Source organism: Mustela nigripes, chromosome 10, assembly GCF_022355385.1.
Source record: "Mustela nigripes isolate SB6536 chromosome 10, MUSNIG.SB6536, whole genome shotgun sequence".
Taxonomy (NCBI): Eukaryota; Metazoa; Chordata; class Mammalia; order Carnivora; family Mustelidae; genus Mustela; species Mustela nigripes.
This window is the reverse complement of record NC_081566.1, coordinates 32,546,338-32,565,332: the sequence shown is the minus strand read 5'-3', so window position 1 is coordinate 32,565,332 and position 18,995 is coordinate 32,546,338. Positions and strand designations below refer to the sequence as shown.

Sequence of the window (18,995 nt, the reverse complement as noted above, 5' to 3'; positions counted from 1 at the left end):
ACCTGCTCATCCATTCTTTGCCCTGCTACATTTTTATTCTTAGTACATATCTCCACTTGAAATACCATGCGTTTATTGTCTATGTATTTGCTTATATTATCTGTTTACTGTCTGCTACAAAAGTAGACTCCACGACGGCTTCCTTTCCTGTATCTTCCGTGCTTAGGAAAGTCCCTTGCACAGAGTAGGCCCTTAATACTTATTGAATGAATAGCAAATACTCAGTAAGTGCTAACATTTTAATTAGCCCTAGACGTTCTCTTCCTGCAGGCAGGGAGTTTAAAAGGAGGGATGGGGGGGAGAGGTAACAAAACAGCAACAGGACAGGACAGAGAGCCCATTATGGGCCAGGTACTGCACTAGGAATTTGAATATGAAAACCTATTTAAGCCTCACAACAGCCCTATGTGGTAAGGAATATTATTCCCATTTTATATATGTGAACTCAGATCAAAAAGATGGGGCTCAAAAGGGCAGTGACTCTTCTACGGACTGACAGCCACGGCAGCGCCAGTACCAACCCACACTAGAGAGGGTCCCCTTACCACCTCCCCCTTCTCTCTCGCTCTCTCCCCCTCCCTCTCCCTCCCTCTGTGTCATCCTCTCACTTGTGCTAGGAAACCAGGTGGGTGCACAGACATCACAGGAAGCACGGTGAAGGGTGACAATGTCTGTCTCACTCAAAGGGCTTGGCCTGACCCCGCTGCTGACCATGGGGGAGCCTGAGGTGGAGAGAGCACATTGGGAAAAAAGCTGGCTTCTCAGGCTGACCCAGCTCAGTTAACAGAAACTGTGGATGTGTCAGTGCTGGAATAAATACCTGAGCACATAAAATAATCCTTTCTGGGCAAGAGAAGCCTTTTGCTGGAATCTGACTCTCCTCCAGATTCCTATTTTGGTCCCTGGCAGGGAGCGTGCCCTTCTCCCCACTCTGCACAGCCTCTCGGGGGCAAACTTTTCCACTGCCAGCCTCTGTATGCACTCAGCACATGTCCCGCCGAGAGACAAGGGCCAGCTGCCTTCCGGCCGCCTGTCACCAGAGCTCTCTCCCCAGCTCTGCTGGGACCTGATCCCGGCCTGTTCCCTGGCCAAGACAGCGCCAGAAACAAGGCTCTTTCTTTCCTCAGGCCTGGGGCACCGGACCTAGAACGCCTCAACCTGGAACTGGAAATGACCTTGATGGTCCCCAAAGGATGAAATATTATGTAACTATTAAAAAGACTGCTCACAGAAAGCCTTTCATTACTTGGGGGAAATGCTGACATTCTAGTATTTTATGAAGAACAAAGAAAGGATGAGCATAAACATGTATCTGTCATGTTCTCAAATACGTAAATTGAAAGGAACAGAAAGTGTTTGGAAGGAAACACCCCAAAAGATTAGGTTGAACCATATGAAATGGTTGCTATTCAGCCAATGTGACCTACAAAAATGACCGCCACAAGCAGCTGACCCTAATATCTCTGGGTAATAGGATAACAGGGAGCTTTTTTTCCTTATTCTTTAATAATATTCAACTTCAATACCATGGATATATACTCACTTTTATACTCAGGAAAATAGACATTATTACAAAGTAAAGAAAACTAAAAAATGTCCACATGGGCTTTTCACCCTGCCTCTGGCTCAGGCTTCCCAGTGAGCCCAGGGGTGCCCCACGCCCGCCCCACCTTCCTTCCACGTGCGCAGGCACTGATGGACGATAAGATGCCCTCGTGGGCTTAAAACCTACGTGCTGCTTATCATAGAAACACAGCTGAAGGAGGGATTTACTGCCATCCTTAGAGACAGGCTGGGGACAGGTATTTTAAGTGGCTCTGCTTGTCAGCCAGCCAGCTGGCTGGAGACCTGAAGCAGAGAGGCTTATGGCAGGCGCCCACGGGAAGACAAGCTGCTTTCTCTTTCCCTCTGGGCCTCAGCTTCCCTTTCTATTAATTCTCGTTTGCCTGCGTGAGAATGTGTATCAATGCGTGTGCGGGACTCTCCACACGAGGCTCTTCCCTCCCGTGGGCTTCGTGCCTCCGTCCTTCCCAGAGGTGGAAGCCCTCGGCGGCAGCAGGCCCCGTCTCTGGGGTCCATTGGCCAACGGTTCTCCCGGCCGTGCTACCTCAGAGACGCAGCCTTATTATCAATTCAGCCTGTCAGGCCTCCAGCCAGTTTGGCTCCTACTTGCTCTCCATCTGGAAAGGCTGGGCCTCTTCCCTTATCCTGGAGCCTTCTAGAAGCTCAGCAGTCTGGCCGGAAGACGAACCCTCCCAGAGAGCTGGGGGAGGGCAAAGAAGAGAGCGAGAGCCAGCAGGAACCTGAATCACAGTGGAAATCGGTGGGAAAAGGTAGGTAAACGCGAATCGAAGCTCTGCCTTTGCAGAATACGGAGCTAACTGGAGAGGGAAGTGGAAACAGCCTCTGGTTTTCACGGCCCAGCTCCCTCCCATGAGCAAGCCAGAGACTGTGTCTGTGTCTATCTAAGGAGATAGCATCAGGGTCATGGCCACCAGCCAGGGCCTAAAGAAAGGAAGCCAGGACCAAAAAAAAAAAAAAAAAAAAAAAAATCCAGCTGCCTGCAAGAAAAGGCATTCTCTCCATTTCAGCTTCCTCCCTGGTAATATGCAGGCGTGGCATAAGATAATGAAGTTCTTTCTTGCTCTAACACGCTATTCGAATTCTCCCCTACTCCAGCTTATCTGCTCAGAAGTTTAAAACACTCCGAACAAGAATGCAAAGGAAGGAAGAAAAAAACCCAAAAGGACATTACCCAGATGCCGTACTGGAAAATCACGCCTCTCAGCTAAGTGAGCAGAAGAAGGACCCCTTATGGCCCTTGGTCAGCAAGACCTCCATTGGTCCCCACTGGGATTCACAAGCCTCAGCCCTTCTAGATCAGTGGATATTGGCGGCGAAGGTCAAAAGTCGGGTTCCGCGGGCGCCTGGGTGGCTCAGTGGGTTGGGCCGCTGCCTTCGGCTCAGGTCATGGTCTCACGGTCCTGGGATCGAGTCCCGCATCGGGCTCTCTGCTCGGTGGGGAGCCTGCTTCCCTCTCTCTCTCTCTGCCTGCCTCTCCGTCTACTTGTGATTTCTCTCTGTCAAATGAATGGATGGGATCTTTGAAAAAAAAAGAAAAAAAAAAAGAAAAAAAAAAAAGTCGGGTTCCGCTGGGGTGCTGAGGAGGAAAGCCCCAGGGCTATCAGGCACTTTCAACTTCATCCTCTCTCTCTTTTTCTTTGTTTTTAAGATTTTATTTATTTATTTGACAGGCAGAGATCACAAGTAGGCAGAGAGGCAGGCAGAGAAAGAGGAAGGGAAGCAGGCTCCCACAGTGCAGAGAGCCCAACGCGGGGCTCGATCCTAGGACCCTGGCATCATGACCTGAGCAGAAGGCAGAGGCTTTAACCCACTGAGCCACCCAGGTGTCCCTCATCTTCTGTCTTGTCATGAAGTGACACCTTCACCAAAGCCTTCACTCCGTGCTGCCTTCTTGCATCCAGACTAAGCTCAGGAGGCTGACTGTGAAGCTGGTCGGAGACGATGGGCACCACACACCCAGAAATGACACTGTACCAGGCTCTCTCCCGGGCACTGCGCATACATTATCTCATTGCCTCCTCCCCAAATCTCTGAGGTCGGTATCTTCCATTAAAATATGCAGATACTCATTTGACAGATAGGAAAGCAAGTCTTAGAGAAGTTAAGAAACGTGTCCAAGTCCATAAAGCTGGGAAGAGACAAAGCAGGGATTTCTGTCCTAGGATGTCTGCAGCTAAACCTTCTTGGCCGGTTCTAATTCAAGGGACACAGAGGTCACTTGGCAGCCCCTGGAAGAGACCGGAGCTGGTTGTCAGGATGCCCCCTCCCTTCTTCTCTGGAAAGGACAGCCTCCGCCCCAGCCTGGACCTCTCCAGAAACAGAGATATTTCCCTAGACCTGAGTGCAGAGAATTGTTTTGCTTGTCTGGACCCCTGCAGGCTCTGCCTGTGACAATGGTTCCTACAGCTCTCGAGGACAAAGAAGCAAAGAAGGTCTGCAAAATGTTGCCAGGACTTCTGGAGACCTGAACCCCAAAAGCAATGGGCCAGCAAAGTTTGAGGCCACTTGGGTCTGTCTAGGCCTTCCCATTACAGCTTTCCCCCCTCTCCGATCCTTTTAGCCCCACGAGCTATATCCCCCAGCCCATAACAACCAGGACCCAAGACTCTCACATGCCACCAACCCAAGTTTTGCTTCCTTTTGATGGTAACACTTTCCCCCAATGTCCCCCTCCATGTCCTTCTATCCCTCAAAGCCTATCCACCTTGGCCTTTACTCTCTTGGAACCCTTCACAAAAGCCACAGCTAGTTTTCTTTCTTTCTTTTAAGATTTTTATTTATTTATTTATTTAACAGAGAGAGAGAGAGAGAGAGAGAGAGAGAGAGAGATCACAGGCAGGCAGAAAGGCAGACAGAGAGAGAGGTGGAAGCAGTTTCCCTGCTGAACAGAGAACCCAATGCAAGGCTCGATCCCAGGACCCTGGGACCATGACCTGAGCCGAAGGCAGAGGCTTAACCCACTGAGCCACCCAGGCTCCCCAACACAGCTAGTTTTCTGATAAGCAAATCCTGGCTGAGATATAGTGGTCTATGATAGATTGATATGGTGTCTTTCTCAAGCGAGTTTGTATTTCAAACAAAGAACACAACAATGCTTCATCCAAAAGAGTGGCCCACCAATGGCAGGAGCTTTGGAAGTTTCAGAAATGCTGAGAACTTCTGGGGAAACAGGGGGACAGACCATTTAGTCAGAGGCAGTCTCAAAGTACAAAGACATAAGGAGCTCACACATCCCCTGCTTCCGTATTAGCCCTGCCAAAGGTCCAGTAAACAGATAACCGTCGAACTGAGAAAGACAGTGGTTGTTGGGGGGTGTACATGTGGGTGCACTGACATGCGTGTGTGTGTCTGTCTGTCTCTGTGTGCGTGTGTTGGGGTGGAGGGCATAGCAACTGGCTACTGCTCCTCAGCTTGTTTCCAAGAGATAAAAATGACAGCTGTTGGATTTATACAGCTAATTAACCTGAGAAATGCACTGTGTAAAACTATTATTAAGACAGCTGGGTAATTAAGTTTTCCCCCAGAAAGGGAGGGAGTGGGCGATAAATAAAGCATTTAGGGGAGCAAACACAACATTGGAGGACACATTGTCAGAAGCAGAAATCAGGGCTGGAAAGCTTCCGGGCAAAACGCACTGCGTCTTGGGGAGCCTGAAGCAGCCCAGAGATGACCGGAAGGGCATAGCTCAGCCCCTGCCAGTGGAGAAGCCCCTGCCTCACAGATACCATGCTGAACCCACGGGGTCACGCACAGCCCAGCCATCTCTGAGAGGCAGGCAGAGATGCTAGAAGTGAGCAAACACAAGGGCCCACGAACCTAACTCCTTCATTTCATACACAGAGTCACGATGGTCTAGAGAGAACCCAGGAGCTAGCAAGGTTCCATCCCTCATCTAAGGGTCAGACCAGGATCAGACCCAGAGAGTCCCCACCCCCTGGCAGGACAACCTCACTGACCGGGATTGCCTCCAGATTCTCCAACAGTCCACTACAGACCAGACTTACAGCGGCCACCTTGAGAGCAGAGTGGGCTGGCCCAAGGATGGGTTATTTCGATAAGTGTGCAAGTGCGTGTCCTAATCAGGGGAGAAATGCTCAGGAGTGTGATTCGCAGATGGGGTGGCCTCTGCAAGCAGACACGGGTGCCAGAAGGTGGCTGCGTAAGGGGAGGGGGATGGAACATTCAGTGTCTTGCCGACACCAGCCTTGGTCAACTCTGCTCATTTCTTTACACGCTCCTCACAACCGCTCACCGGGCTGGGGGCTGCCGTGACTCAGGTTTCAAACGAGGAGCCAACGCTGAGAGAAAATACAGAAAAGGACAAGGACAAGGAGGCACACAGACATGCCTCAAGCTCTAGGGAACAGTGACTCTGCCCAGATGTTAGTTAGGACCAAAGGAAGGAGAACAAGGGGACAGGGCTGTTTTGGTAAAGAACAGCCTGGACCCAAGCTTGGATAGTTAAAGGGCAGTCAAGGCAGGCAGTCCTACGAAGGGCAAAGTTGGGGGTGGGGTACCCCAAGGCAAAGTTGACCAAGTCCTACGTCATTGCAAGGGTTGCAACCTGGACCCCCAAACCACAGAAGCAAGTCCTCGAGGCTGATAGGACTTAGCCACTGAGACCAAATCAGGCAGAGGAGATAGCAAGGGAACAGGAGCCACACTCTGACACCGGAAGCTGGGAGAGATAATTCTGGAACTGGAAGGAGTCCCCATGGCTCCTGCAACTCCCATTCCACTGAGTCCTGCTGGGGTTAAGAGCGGAGGAACGAGCAGTGTAGAACGTCCGAGAGTTGTAAATCTCTGGTGCACTTGCATTCGTGCCACGTCCGTGGGCAGACGGCAGGTGCGGGATGAAGTCGTGCTTGGCTCAGAGCTCACCATGTCACAGAAATAGAACAGAGGCACTAACCAGAAGCTTCAGCTTGAAGAAAGTGTGTATATGGGGCCAGGAGCTGGTAGGAAGGGGTGAAGGGAGACGAGAGAGGGGCAGGCACCAGGAATGCTGTTCTGCCTCATGCCTCATCTCTGCCTGGGGCTCCCCGCTACACCCACCCTCCGTCTCTAACTCCTCGGAAAACTCGACACCTGTGTTTCCATCCGAAGTATGGGGTCCCGGCACACACCCAAACCCTCCCAGAGGCACACAGAGATAACAAGCACCCCCCCAGGAAGCACTGTGCAAATTAATTGAGATAATTTCTGTGAAACTCTTGAGTATGAGGCCTGGGACCCATAACATGTGCCTAATAAATTCTAGCTGCTATGCCTATCATCTGATAACAGAATATATTAAACTCAAAAACTGAAACTGGAAGCCAGCAGAGTTAAAATATCGATTCCCAATTGTCATCACACAGCCGCCACTGCAGCCTCCGAGGGTGAAGCTCTGTGCCTTGGGGGTGTGTCTTCCTTGCTGTCAACCAATAGCCTCTAGGAAGTAGAAAGGGAAAAGCGGGAGAAAGGGCAAAGGAACAAGGGAGAGGTGGAAGGTGGGGGGCTCTCAGCAGTCGGCTCATTCCCAGAGAAACCTGAGGCCAAGAGCAAACCTTCAGACCCTTTCATCGAACACTCATGGAAGAGGAAGTTAAGGCTTAAAGAAGGGGACTGTGTTGCCCAAGATCACATGCATTCAAGATGCCCCACCTTCTACTCTCCAGAAGAGGCTGCCTGGCTTTCCTCCCCCTCATAGAAAAGAGGGGGAAAAGCCAATGTGTCTCAAGTTTCAGAGAAGCCAAAATAGCTGGGATGTCTCCATCCCCAGGGTTGCAAAAGTCTAGACTTCTCTTTTGCAAGCACCGTTCTGTCCTCAGGGGGCTGCTTAGTAAGCGAGGAAGGGAGGTGGTGGGCTCCGGCCCCTGACAGAGGCAGAAGGCAGGCCAAGGTGAAGTCAAAAGGCCAAAGCTTTGGGGAAAGAGGCTGTCCAGGAATTTCTCCTACTTCCCCCTGCCAGAAGGCAGGTCCGCTCAAGGAAGGAAATCAGCAGAAGCCTCCCTGCAAGGTTTAGACATGGCTCAGTGGCACCAGATATAGGGCATGTGTGGGAAGGCAGCAGTGAACACCATTCCGTTGCCTAGAAAGCTCAATACGGCCAGGCCCCCTGATGCCTGTGGAGAAATCTGGGTCCACAGGGAGGCCTGGCCTAACACTGGCCATCTGACCCAACACTGTCAGATTGGCTTTCCCACATCCAGCTGGGTGAGAGGCAGGAACCACAGCCATCTCTGCTCTGCACCTCCGAAGCCACTACTCAGCTCCATCTGCCATTAAAAGTAGCCAAAGAACACTGGACTAGAAGGGCAATGGGGCCCAGCGGCAGTAGCCGATGCCACCTCCATTGTCCCAACTACAAGGACAGTTTGAAAAGAGGACCACGGAGGACCCAAGTCTCCTTCATGCAGTCAGTCTCTCTCACTCCCCTTTTTTTCTGTATTTCTCTCTTTCTCTCTTTTTCTGAAAAGACTAGAAGACTTGGGGAACACGCCTCCCTCACACATTCCTTTGTTCAAACCTTTGGTTTCAGGGCAGAAAAATGGCCAAATGAGACATGCAGTTGGAAAACAAGTTAACACTAAGTGGTTTCAACTTTGGTAAACACAAGGCACCAAGAATGACCCCCACCTTGTTGAAGAGAAAAGAAAGGAAGTCAACGTTCCTCCAAAATAGGTCCAGAGGCATGTAGAAGAAAAATCACAACAGCTCTTTGAAGAACTCAGTCGCCTAAACAGGGAATGTTAACTGACCTAGGTCAAAGTGTTTGGGTTTCTGGACTGTTCAGCTCAAGCTCTTTCTTATCAGCTGAGTCACTGAACCCTCTCGCTGGCCTCATCACTTCTGCATCTACCTTGTTGATTTATGTCCTCTTAACAGCAGTTGGGCTGTTTCCCACTTGCCCGAGGGGACCACTGGCTCTTCATACTCTAGCCAACAATCAAATATTCTGCCGCTAGCTCTGTCTACACTCACTTCCCAACACTGGCCAAAGAGATGGGAGCCAACAGTGACCATGGCACCACTCAGCTCATCTCATGGCAAGAACACAACCCAGTGCACCCATCCCACCACCTGTGCTCAGTCAGCCTTGACTTCGTCCCCCACAGACGACACGCCAGCTCTCAGTTCTAAAAGATCAACATTCATCTAATTGTCTGTTCCCAAGACTTGAAAAACCATCCTGCCCATACCCGAGGACTGAGGAAAGACTCCAGCTTTACCAAGCTATTCAGCTGATTCTGAAGATGGTTTCTCTCGCCCAGTGAAGGAGAAAATTTTTTGGAGGCAGACATCTGGCCTTAGGCTTTTCTTGTACTCTCCACAGCACATGGAGCTGTGGCTATCCCAAACACACTTCAGGCATTCTGTGAACAAAGGGCGCCCTCCCCCCACCCCACCTCGTCTTCTCCAGCCCTGGAGGCCATGGTGCTAGGACCTACCTCGCCATACTGGGTGCAGTAGGTCTCAGGTTTGGTCAGTCCGCAGGTGGATGAAGCTCGGAGAAACCGGGTTCTTCCGATGAGCAGGTCCCCAACAGGTGGATAGCAGGCCCCACGGGAGCAGGTTTGCTGGGCACACAGGAGGCCGGGCCAGACTGAAATCACAGGGGTGCTGGGGAATAGCCTAGCGAGAGGAGGGCCCCCCAGGCCACCCCAGTATCCCCCCAGGGAAGCATAAATCAGCAAATCAGCAAGCCTAGACCCTTTCCCTAATGCTCCCCCCCAGTGGTGGCTCTAAGGACTGGAATCCTGATGCTGTTTGGTTAAAAAAAAAGAAGCTGATTTCATGTTCAGTAACCTGTAATTTAAAAAGGAAAGGAGGAGGGAGCCTGGGTGGCTCAGTGGGTTAAGCCTCTGCCTTCGGCTCAGGTCGTGATCTCAGGGTCCTGGGATCAAGACCCGCATCGGGCTCTCTGCTCAGTAAGGAGCCTGCTTCCGCCTCTCTGCCTACTTGTGATCTCTGTCAAATAAATAAATAAAATCTTTAAAAAAATAAAATAAAATAAAAAATAAAAAGGAAAGGAGGAGAAGCACTGGCTACTGGAACCCCTGGATGATCCTGAAATGTGGCCTCCATATGTGACTTTGAGGATCCTGTCGCAGGCCCATGCTCGGCCCCTGGGACACAGGCCTCTGTCCCTTCACCAGCAGCTGCCTGGGTCAGCGGCCAGAGCGGGGCTGGCTGCTCACCACGAGTGAGCCACTGCCGGGACCCAGCCATGCTTTGTGAACCCCCAGCGACAGTCCCCTGTAAAACCCAGCTGTGATGGCTCTGGAACCCACGAGAGAGTGAAAGGCTGGGCAATCGGCTGTGCCGGGCACCTGGGGAACCACAGCCACCCTCACACTGGAAGAAGAAGACACTTGGCCTCTCAAGAGAGGCCATCGTCTTTCCCAAAGGCCCAAAGAGCAGGGAAACGCCACAGGGGCCCCAGGAGACAAGTGTTCCAAACTGAAGGACGACGGGGTGACCGAGGGATGATACCCACCCTTCAGTATACTCTCCTCCCCCACGGAGCTGTCCCTTCCCTGCCACACAACAGGGCCTGGAAGGGTGAGAAGGGAGACTTACCAAAGCACAGGAGAAGGAGGGGCCTCATCTTCAGCCAACAGGGGACTCCCCTCAGAGGACCTCACCTGGGACTCAGCAAAGCAGCCTGGATAAAACAATACAAACCCTAAGGGACAGCAGCCCCCTTTACTTAGGGCCTTGACCTAGGATACTTGTAAGCAGCAGGTTCATTTGTCACCAAAAGCTTGCAAAATGCCAGAGCCCTGGACTGCTGTCCCAGCTGGCCGGTGATGCATACTGTACCCTGGGAAAATGCCATCCCCTCCCAGACTTCATCTCCCCCCCATGGAGATGGAAGGGAAAGAGGCGTGGCCCTCCCTGGCCCACACATTTGCAAGGACAATGTGGGGAGCAGAAAAGGGCTGGGCCCTTTGCAGGAGAGGAGCTATTAAGATGTCCAAGGACTTGTTGCTCCCCCCACCCCCAGAATTGGCCTTTCTCAGGCCTGCAGACGCAAAGGTGAGTGGGTCAGAGTGGCTGAGGGCCTGGAGGCGAAGCCTCTCGGCCACCACCCGGGGCCTCCCTGAGGGGCAGGCTCTGGTGACCACAACTCAGAGCTAAGCAGGCCGCTGGGACACGGTGGGGAGAAAGATGAGCCTGGCAGAATTTAAGAAGTGAGTGAGGATTTCATCAGAACTGGAAGCATCTTAAAATGTCTCCCATTATGGCCCAGGGCTGTGCAGACCTGGGATTCTGGAAGCTGAGGCTGGATACTAGACTGAGGAGACAGGCCCCACCCCTGCTCCTTTGCGGCCCACCTCTGACTCCAGTGACAGCCACAGAGCCCTCTGGCTGCGGGGGGGCGAAGGGAGAGGGTGGCAAGGCAGTTGCAGAGAGGGAGCTGGGGCCCACCCGGCATCTACCTTCCACAGGCTAGTGGCCTGGGAATCATGCCTTCCAAACCTCTCCTGGAAGAGTCATGGGCCCGGGGAAGAGACAGGTGGCTGAGGTTGCACAGCTAATCTTGGCCCAGGGGGAAGACCCACTTTTTGGTTTTCCTCCAGTGCTCTCTCTGCACTCCTGCCCCCAGGCTGCCATCCCCGCACAACCAGGGCACAGCCAGGTACAGGCTGGCCCTGGGAAGAGCTCTAGCCCGGCCAGCCCAGACTTTCCCACTTCTCTTTGTGCTCAGCCCAGATCTGAAGCTGCTTCCTCCCCAGTCACTGAAACACTTACCCGATGTAAAAAAGCAACCCAAACAATGGCAGACATTTAACCTAGCCTTTGCAGGTGAGTGCGCCTGCTCAGTGCCCTCCTGGGAGGAGGAGGAAGGAATCCAGAATGAATCGGGCCCCTGCAGCCAGGCCCCAGACACCCCAGACGCAGACAGCCCTACTCCCGCACCTGGCCTCCACCGCGCAGGGGAAGGCCGGTCCCGTACCTTGCTCCGTGCTGCTGCTCTTCGTTCTCCAGGTGGGCTCTAAGAGCACCCCTTGAATGTGGGGTCTCTTCTCCTGGCTCCCAGTTTTTAAAGAAAGGCCTCACGTCTGGAGACTCCCCAGCTGGGCGTCACCCACTGCAGGGCGAGCCTCAGGAATCCAGCGTCTGGCACGCCCATGTGCCGTCACTGCACCCCCCCCTCCGCCGCCCGCCCCCCCAGGACAGGACTGGGCAGGTGGGTCCGTCTCAAAGGCCTCACAGCAAGCTCATCAGTCCCAGCGGCCTGTGGGTGCCTGCGGGGGTGGGCAGGAGTGGGGGTAGGGGTAAAGGGAGCCACTGCAAACTGAAAGCCCCAGGCGTTGAATGTCAGTGACTCCCAGGGGCCAGGGAAGGGCACCCACTTTTGCCACAGGCACTGTACTTGGCACTTCCCCAAGGCCCACAGGGGTCAGCTTCATCCTATGTCCTGAGCAGCCCTGGACAGAAGACTAAGCAGAGGACACAAAGCTCTTATATAGGCTGTTACTGCCCAGACCTGTCACTGGGCTGCAAAGCACCCTGGAAAGCACCAGACCCCTTCCCAATGGAAGACTAAAAAAGTGGAAAATCCCTGCTTTGGGGAAATTTGCAGGAGCTTTAGGTTCATTGGGAAGGGGGTCAAAACCCAACTCACCCAAGGAAAGCTTAAGAGGAATAAACAGGAGTAAACTCTAAATGTCTCCCCTCCGGATCCCTCCGCAGGTTGGCAGGGAGCCCTGGGACAGGTAACTACCTGTGAGTCATGCCCCCAGCTTCCTAAGGGCTGGTCTCCCAGCCCCGCCCTCCCCTGGCAGGAATGCTAGCCCAGAGGGCCAGAAAACAGACCTGACCTGAAGCATAACCAGACCAACTTCCTGTGCCCACCCCCACCAGGCCTGAGAACACAGCTCCCTGTGTGGGGCTCTGGGGGCACAGCTGCCTGAGGGCCACCTGACAGGGTGGCAACAGGCCTAGAACAAGAGGCTGGTCTCAGAGGACACTCGTCCCCAGGTTAGGATCAGGGGGCTTTTAGAGAGAGGTTGGAAGGTCCCCCAGTCCCTGTCTTGGCCCTGCAGAGCAGAAGAGCCCGCATGGCATGGTTGTGAAACACCACTGCCTCCAAGTTTCTATTTAAGGGAGACTTAACTACCCAGTCCAGGCTTCAGTGGCTCCCAAGCAGAAAGTTCTCTATGGTTTGAGGGTTAAGTCCAAGAAATGGACTTAAGAGGAGAATCCTTAAGAGGAAAATGGAGAATTTTTGTGGACTCAACTGGGCATTTCTAATCCTTAGGTTCTCATTTAGTTCCCTAAGTTTGGATGGGCAGAGGAAGTAGTGTAATTAGCAAATGGGCATTAAGTTGTTTATATGCAGAAAGGACAAGCCACTAAATGTTAGTGTCTAGACCCCCTGTAAGAATTCCAACGAAATCTGGCTGAACTCGGCCAGCCCCAATCAGCACAGGCCGCTTTCCTTCATCGGCCAGCCGCTGCAACAAGACCCCAGAGAGACCCCATCCCATCCTCTGGAGAAAGATCACTGCTGCCAAACCCACCCCCACCCCGGGGTTCTGAGCCCACCAGTCTGGTTTATTTCTCTCCACGTCTCCAGCTCCCTGAACTCAAGGTTTCCAGGAAGCCTTCCCCCTCCTGGAACTGCCCCCTCCCCAGCCCACTACCAGGAAAGAGGCTGTGACAAAGAACTCATTAATAGTTAACCAGCAGCAGGAGCTGGTGTGGTGATCCCAGATCTGCAGACGAGGCGGGGCCTAGTGTGTGGTGGGCCTCAGGCTGACTGACTGGAGCCCTTCAAATCCCCCCTCCCCCTCCTCTCTCAGGAGGCCAGGAGCCCAGGTAAATTTAAGCCTGTAGTGTCTCAGACTTCACAGGTCAGGGCAGATCCCAGCAGGGGTCTGGCTTCACAGAAGAAAGTGGCAATTGCTGTGTCTGGGCCTCACACACACACCCTGGGCCCAATCCGGGACAGTGACAGCGTTTCTGCAGACCCCAAGGCTACCAGTCAGCCCCCTTCCACAGGGATCCTGAGCACTCCCCAGGAGGTGAGGGAGAGATCTAGACACATCCCACACCCCTCAGGGATGTCATGGCCTCAGACACAGGCTTTGAACCTCAGAACCAAATTTGTTTGGAGACATGAAGCCTAAAACAGAGCCAGAGGCTGGGTTAGGACCTGGCCAGGGCTAAAGGGCAGGGTGGGGGCACCACGACAATGCCCACCCCCACTCTGTTCTTCCCATCACCCTGTTGTGGAGCCCTCAGCGTCAGCACCACCACCGCCAGCCCCTAGACATGGCTCATCAGAACTTGTATTCAGGAAAGTGGCTAGTCAAGTTATCCCTGACTCCTGCTTCTCTCGCACCCCCTCATGCTACAGGAAATGTTAGTTCCCCTTCCCAAGGCAGCTTCCACCCTCTGGGCCCAAGCCTCTCTTCCCTGGACTTCTGCAACATCCTCCAACTGGTCTCTAGCAGACCCCACACGATAGGTCATATCTTTCCTCTGCTTGGAACCCTGCACATGCTCCCCATTACTGTCAGGGTCAATGCCAGAGCCCCTGGAGAGAGTCCGTGAGCCCCTGTATGACCCAAGTACCCCTATTACTTCTCTGTCTTTGCCCCTTGCTCCTTCACCCCAGATGCACACCCTCCAAATCACCGGGCTGCTTCTGTCCTCGGGCTTTGGCCCCAGATGCCTCAGAACGCAGTATCCCTGGGCCTGGAGTGGCCCTGGGCATCTGCTTCTGCAAGGCTAACTATCTTACCTCTTCCAAGTCTTTGTCCAAATGCTACTTTCTCAATGACTCTGACCCATTTCCCCGCCAGATCCCAACTCCACCTACCCTCATTCTGGGTAGACTGGATCTTTTTTGCTGTTGTTTGCAACACATAACCACCTGTAAAACAACTGTATAACTTACCTATTTATCCTGTTTACTTCCTGACTCCTCCCTCCAGAATCTAACGCCCAAGAAGGTAGAGACTCTTGTCCATTTTGTTCACTACTGTTTTCCAAGACTCGGAGTAACACTGGGCACACAGTAGGTGCTCCCGCTGGGCACATAGTAGGTGCTCCCGCTTCGTGCAGCGAAGAGGTTCCCACTGTGGGATAAATAACTGAGGTAGTTTTAGGAATCCCCATGCACTGTTGGGGGAACTTGCGTTCTCAGAGGGGACAGGCTGGGCGTCCCGTCCCCAGAACGGGTGGCTGAGAGCAGCATTTCCAGCAGCAGCAAGCCGCAGAGAGGGGTCGTTTTGGAGACACCTCCCCTCGGATTACAGCCACCATACTGCTAGAGGCAGAATGCCATACGCTTCTCTTTCCTGGCAACACGTGACAGTACATGGGAGTGGCATCAGAAGCTCCTGTCTCCGTCATCCATCTGCCCATCTGCCGGGGAGATCAGCCAAGATCTGATCAAGGAGATCAAGGGGTAGAGAACAAGGAAAGGAGGGAAGGGGAGAGGAACGGAGAGGAGAGTTTAAGGAGAGCCAGGGCCAGGCTAGACCGCAGGTGCTGGAGGAAGGGGCACCAGGTGACTCAGGCCCAGGCACCACCTGCGTACTGTGAGTCACACCTGAGTCCGCGTCTGTAGGACAGGGTAGGCTCCAGGAACATCCCCGGGGATTCGCCACCTGACTCAAGCTGGCGTGGCCCTCCACACCTCAACAGCTCAGCAGCCCAGACACTGGCCCCTCTTCTGCACTCCTTTCCAAAAACCAGAGGGGGAAAGTGCATCTGTTGTGTGACTGAGCACAGACAGGAACCCAGCCTGGAGCAGAAGCCACCAGAACGGGAGCCTGGGGAGCATGGCCTGCCATCATCGGGGACTCCATTCGGTGCCCTCCTCTGTCCCCCGACCCTTCCTTCCTCAACCTGAACATCCGCCCAGCAGACAGAAGCACACATCAGCTTGGGCCTGAGGTCTGGGAGGAATGAGGCAGACAGCCTGGCTGAACTACAGCTCACATTTTACCTGGTGCTCCGGGGTGTGCCCGGCACCGTTCCACCACACCACTGGGTATGTACTGACTCGATCGATACTCACTACATCCCTGGGGGGTAACATTTAAATATCCTCACTTTCCAACCGAAGAAAATGAGGCACATTTTCGGTAACTTGGTTCCAGCTACGAAGGGGTCACCTGAACCCAGACCAGTTTGCTGCAGCATTCATAATTTTAACCACCACTTAGATACTAACGTTGCCTCCAGGTCCCCTTTTCTCCCTTTGCTAATCCTTGACCCGAACCCACCAGACTCTGAACTTCATGTTCCCCAAACCTAACCAAGGCCCAATCCCTGAAAAGTCCTCTTCGAGCTCTTGCTCCAACTCTTGGAGGACTGGTGTCAGCTGGGGACTCCTGGGGAGACATCGATGCTGTAGGAACATCCAGAAGATAACCATTAGGTGTCTTCCTGTTTGTTTTTCAAATTGACAGTCTCTCTTGTGTGGGCAGAAATGGGGGAGGGGCTGGCCTCCAAATCCCCCACCTCAGAGGCTCAGGAACCTACAGGCAGGGGTTCCCCGTCACGCTGACTGGAGCTGCTCTAAGGACATGACCGCCTCATAAGGAACGGAAAGAGAAGGTAGCCGGACAAACGTCACAGTGACCTAGCAAGATTAAACAAAGCGTCTGTGACAGGATGACACAACTTCTGCCTCACCACAGGAAGGGGGAATCCCCTCCCAAGCTCAGCCTCCCAGGTCACCTCAGGAACCTCAGCTCCTTCTGTTCTACCTCCAACGGCACACCCCCAAATGCCCCAGCCCCTCCCTCCCGAGGGGTGCAGCCCAGGGTACCCTGCGGCTTGCTGGAGGAGAACGCTGGCCCATGGTTGGCCCATTGTTGGCTGGCTTCCCAGAGCAGACGGAAGGATATGCTGGCACCACCTTTACTGCCCTCCCAGATTCCTGCCCTTCCTCCAGCAGACAGGCCAGCTCATTCTCATGCACCCTCCTCCAGCCCTGACCCCCTCTGCCTCTCTCCCCTCAGAACCCAAGTCCAACCTCTGAGACCTTTGGCCACAGAGTTGCCATGTGAGACTGGCCTTGTGGCCGTGGCCCAGCCTGAGAGGTGAGAGAGAGATGCCTGAAGGGGGCAACCTGCAGCCACACGGCAGGCCAGAAGCCTCTGGAGAAGACAGAGGAATGGCTGTGAGGGACGTGGGCACTTGCACCAGGAGATCCCTGAAAGGGCCAGTCGAATGACAAACTAAATACCCAAATGTTCAAATCAGCATCTGTTGTCGGAGTCTGGGGCAATGAGCACCTTGTGGTTTGAGAGGAAAGGGAGCGTGGGTGTATCTGGCTTCATGTCTGGAGTCAGCCCCCCCCTCATGGCTCTTAATCAGCACCTCCCTACAGTGCTCATGGTCACACAGGGTCCACGTATGGACTTGGACATCCTGGAAATCCTAGACCTAGCTCCAGGCCTGCTATTCAATAAAAGCATCAACAAGCCCATCACTGGGTTATATTTTCATCATTTATAAATAAAGGTGTTGGATTTTACTGATTCTTAATGCAGGCTGCCTCTGAGAATTACTTGTAGAACCTCAAAAATTGTACGCTTAAGCCAGGCCTCATTCAAAAATGTAATTGGGAGATAGAGCGGCTGGGAGATTCAAAGTTTTTGAATCTCCTCTGAAGCCTCCTCTAGCTCCAGAATGTTCTGCTCTCCAAGATGGACAGTAGTTAAAGCCTGGACCTCAGAGTGAACAGGTCAAGATGAAGGTCTTGGTTCTCTACCCACTGGCTGTGTGCTTTTGGACAACCAAAGCTATTTGCCTCCATGGGGGATACTAGCCATCTATGTCATGGATCCTTGTAAAGATTGAGGGAAACAATGCAAACTTCTGGCCTGGCTAGGTGTGTCCTCCATAAAGGGTGTCTGTACCCACGTGTGCATCACACGCAGGTGTCAAGGACTCTGATCAGCAGAATCTGCAGTTGTTCTTATCAAAACACAAATATCTCCCCCACCCCAATATTCCATAGCCCACCTACCAGGAAGCGAGCCATCCGTGGAGGCTCCAGGGCCCAATCGAGAATGCTTTGGGCCCTCCCCTCTATTGCTTAGGGGCCGCAAACCCCTCAGGAGCCATGACCTGGACCAGAAGGGATGCGGGGACACTCTGGGGGCCAACAAAGCTAAGCTCCTGAGAGCAGGGCGATGCTCCCAGCATTCCTGGAGAGGGAAGGACAGACAGTAGGGGGTGGGGAGTGTTTACAAATAGAGGATAGATTGCAGAGGAAAGGCATAAGCAAAACAGACTTATTATTTTATGGCCATCAAGATTTAGTAAAACCGGGCGCCTGGGTGGCTCAGTGGGTTAAGCCGCTGCCTTCAGCTCAGGTCATGATCTCAGGGTCCTGGGATCGAGTCCCGCATCGGGCTCTCTGCTCAGCAGGGAGCCTGCTTCCTTCTCTCTCTCTCTGCCTGCTTCTCTGCCTACTTGTGATCTCTCTCTGTCAAATAAATAAATAAAATCTTAAAAAAAAAAAAAAGATTTAGTAAAACCAGAGTCCAACACTTGATAAAGATAGGATTCTACACAAATCTGGACAGAAGTTTTGTTCTTAACTTGCCCTGCAAGTCTGAGGGCTCTCAATAAAAGGCACCTACTTTTCCTGGGGTCTTACTTCAATATCTATCTGGTCCATATCCTAGAAGACAAGGGTGATGAGTCTTTATCCAATCTCATTCCTTCCCCCGAAAACGGAGTCAAAACTGGCCCCCTGCTTACCTAAAACATTGAGAAGAGACTTAATACCAATAAAGAGGGACATGTTTATGGGATACTGTTAAGTGGGAGGCAAAAATTAGAAAATAAATGTACATAAAATCTTAACTGTAAAGAAAACTAATACTCAGAGAGAGACAGGGAGAAAATATCCAATGCACTAATAGTTCCCGTCTCCTCCTATTTCTCTTCATGCTCTTGTCTTCCATAATGAGAATTTTTTCCTAGAATAATCAGTAAACATGAAGTTAAAAGTGTCAGGGTAAGGGTAAGGGTGGTAATTTCTGTTCCTCTACAAGTTGTGAATCATCCTCTCTTTGCTCCCTCCTGTGCCCTGAACCCCTTCCACTAGACCCACAGTCTGCCAGGGAGTTCACTAAAAGTTGTCTAAATCATTGTCGAGTTTGTAAGATATGGTTTCCTCTTCTTAAGAAATACTGCTTCTTGGGGCTATTAGATTTCTTCTGTCAAGAAGGCCCTTAGCAGGGGCACCTGGGTTAAGTGGGTTAAGCCTCTGCCTTCAGCTCAGGTCATGGTCTCGGGGTCCTGGGATTGGGCCCTGCGTCAGGCTCTCTGCTCAGCGGGGAGCCTGCCTCCCCTCTCTCTCTGCCTGCTGCTCTGCCTACTTGTGATCTCTCTCTCTCTCTCTGTCAAATAAATATATAAAATCTTAAAAAAAAAAAAAA

General features: G+C 52.6%; 1 protein-coding gene across 3 annotated transcripts in view; it reads right to left on the bottom strand.

Moving 5' to 3' along the window:
- The window catches only part of LAMB3 (laminin subunit beta 3), a 42,022-nt gene extending 27,476 nt beyond the window's left edge, over positions 1-14,546 (bottom strand). The window contains exons 1-3 of one of the 3 annotated variants that reach the window (XM_059412966.1): positions 14,483-14,546; positions 10,150-10,234; positions 9,018-9,172 (exon numbers count right to left, since the gene is read on the bottom strand). In XM_059412966.1, the coding sequence (XP_059268949.1) occupies positions 9,018-9,172; positions 10,150-10,177 (183 nt within the window). In that variant the 5' untranslated portion in view covers positions 10,178-10,234; positions 14,483-14,546. Of the gene's footprint in view, positions 1-9,017; positions 9,173-10,149; positions 10,235-11,530; positions 11,733-12,202; positions 12,289-14,482 lie in introns of those variants that run through there. The other 2 variants (XM_059412967.1, XM_059412964.1) reach the window with 2 other exon arrangements.
- Between the last annotated feature and the right edge of the window lie 4,449 nt (positions 14,547-18,995).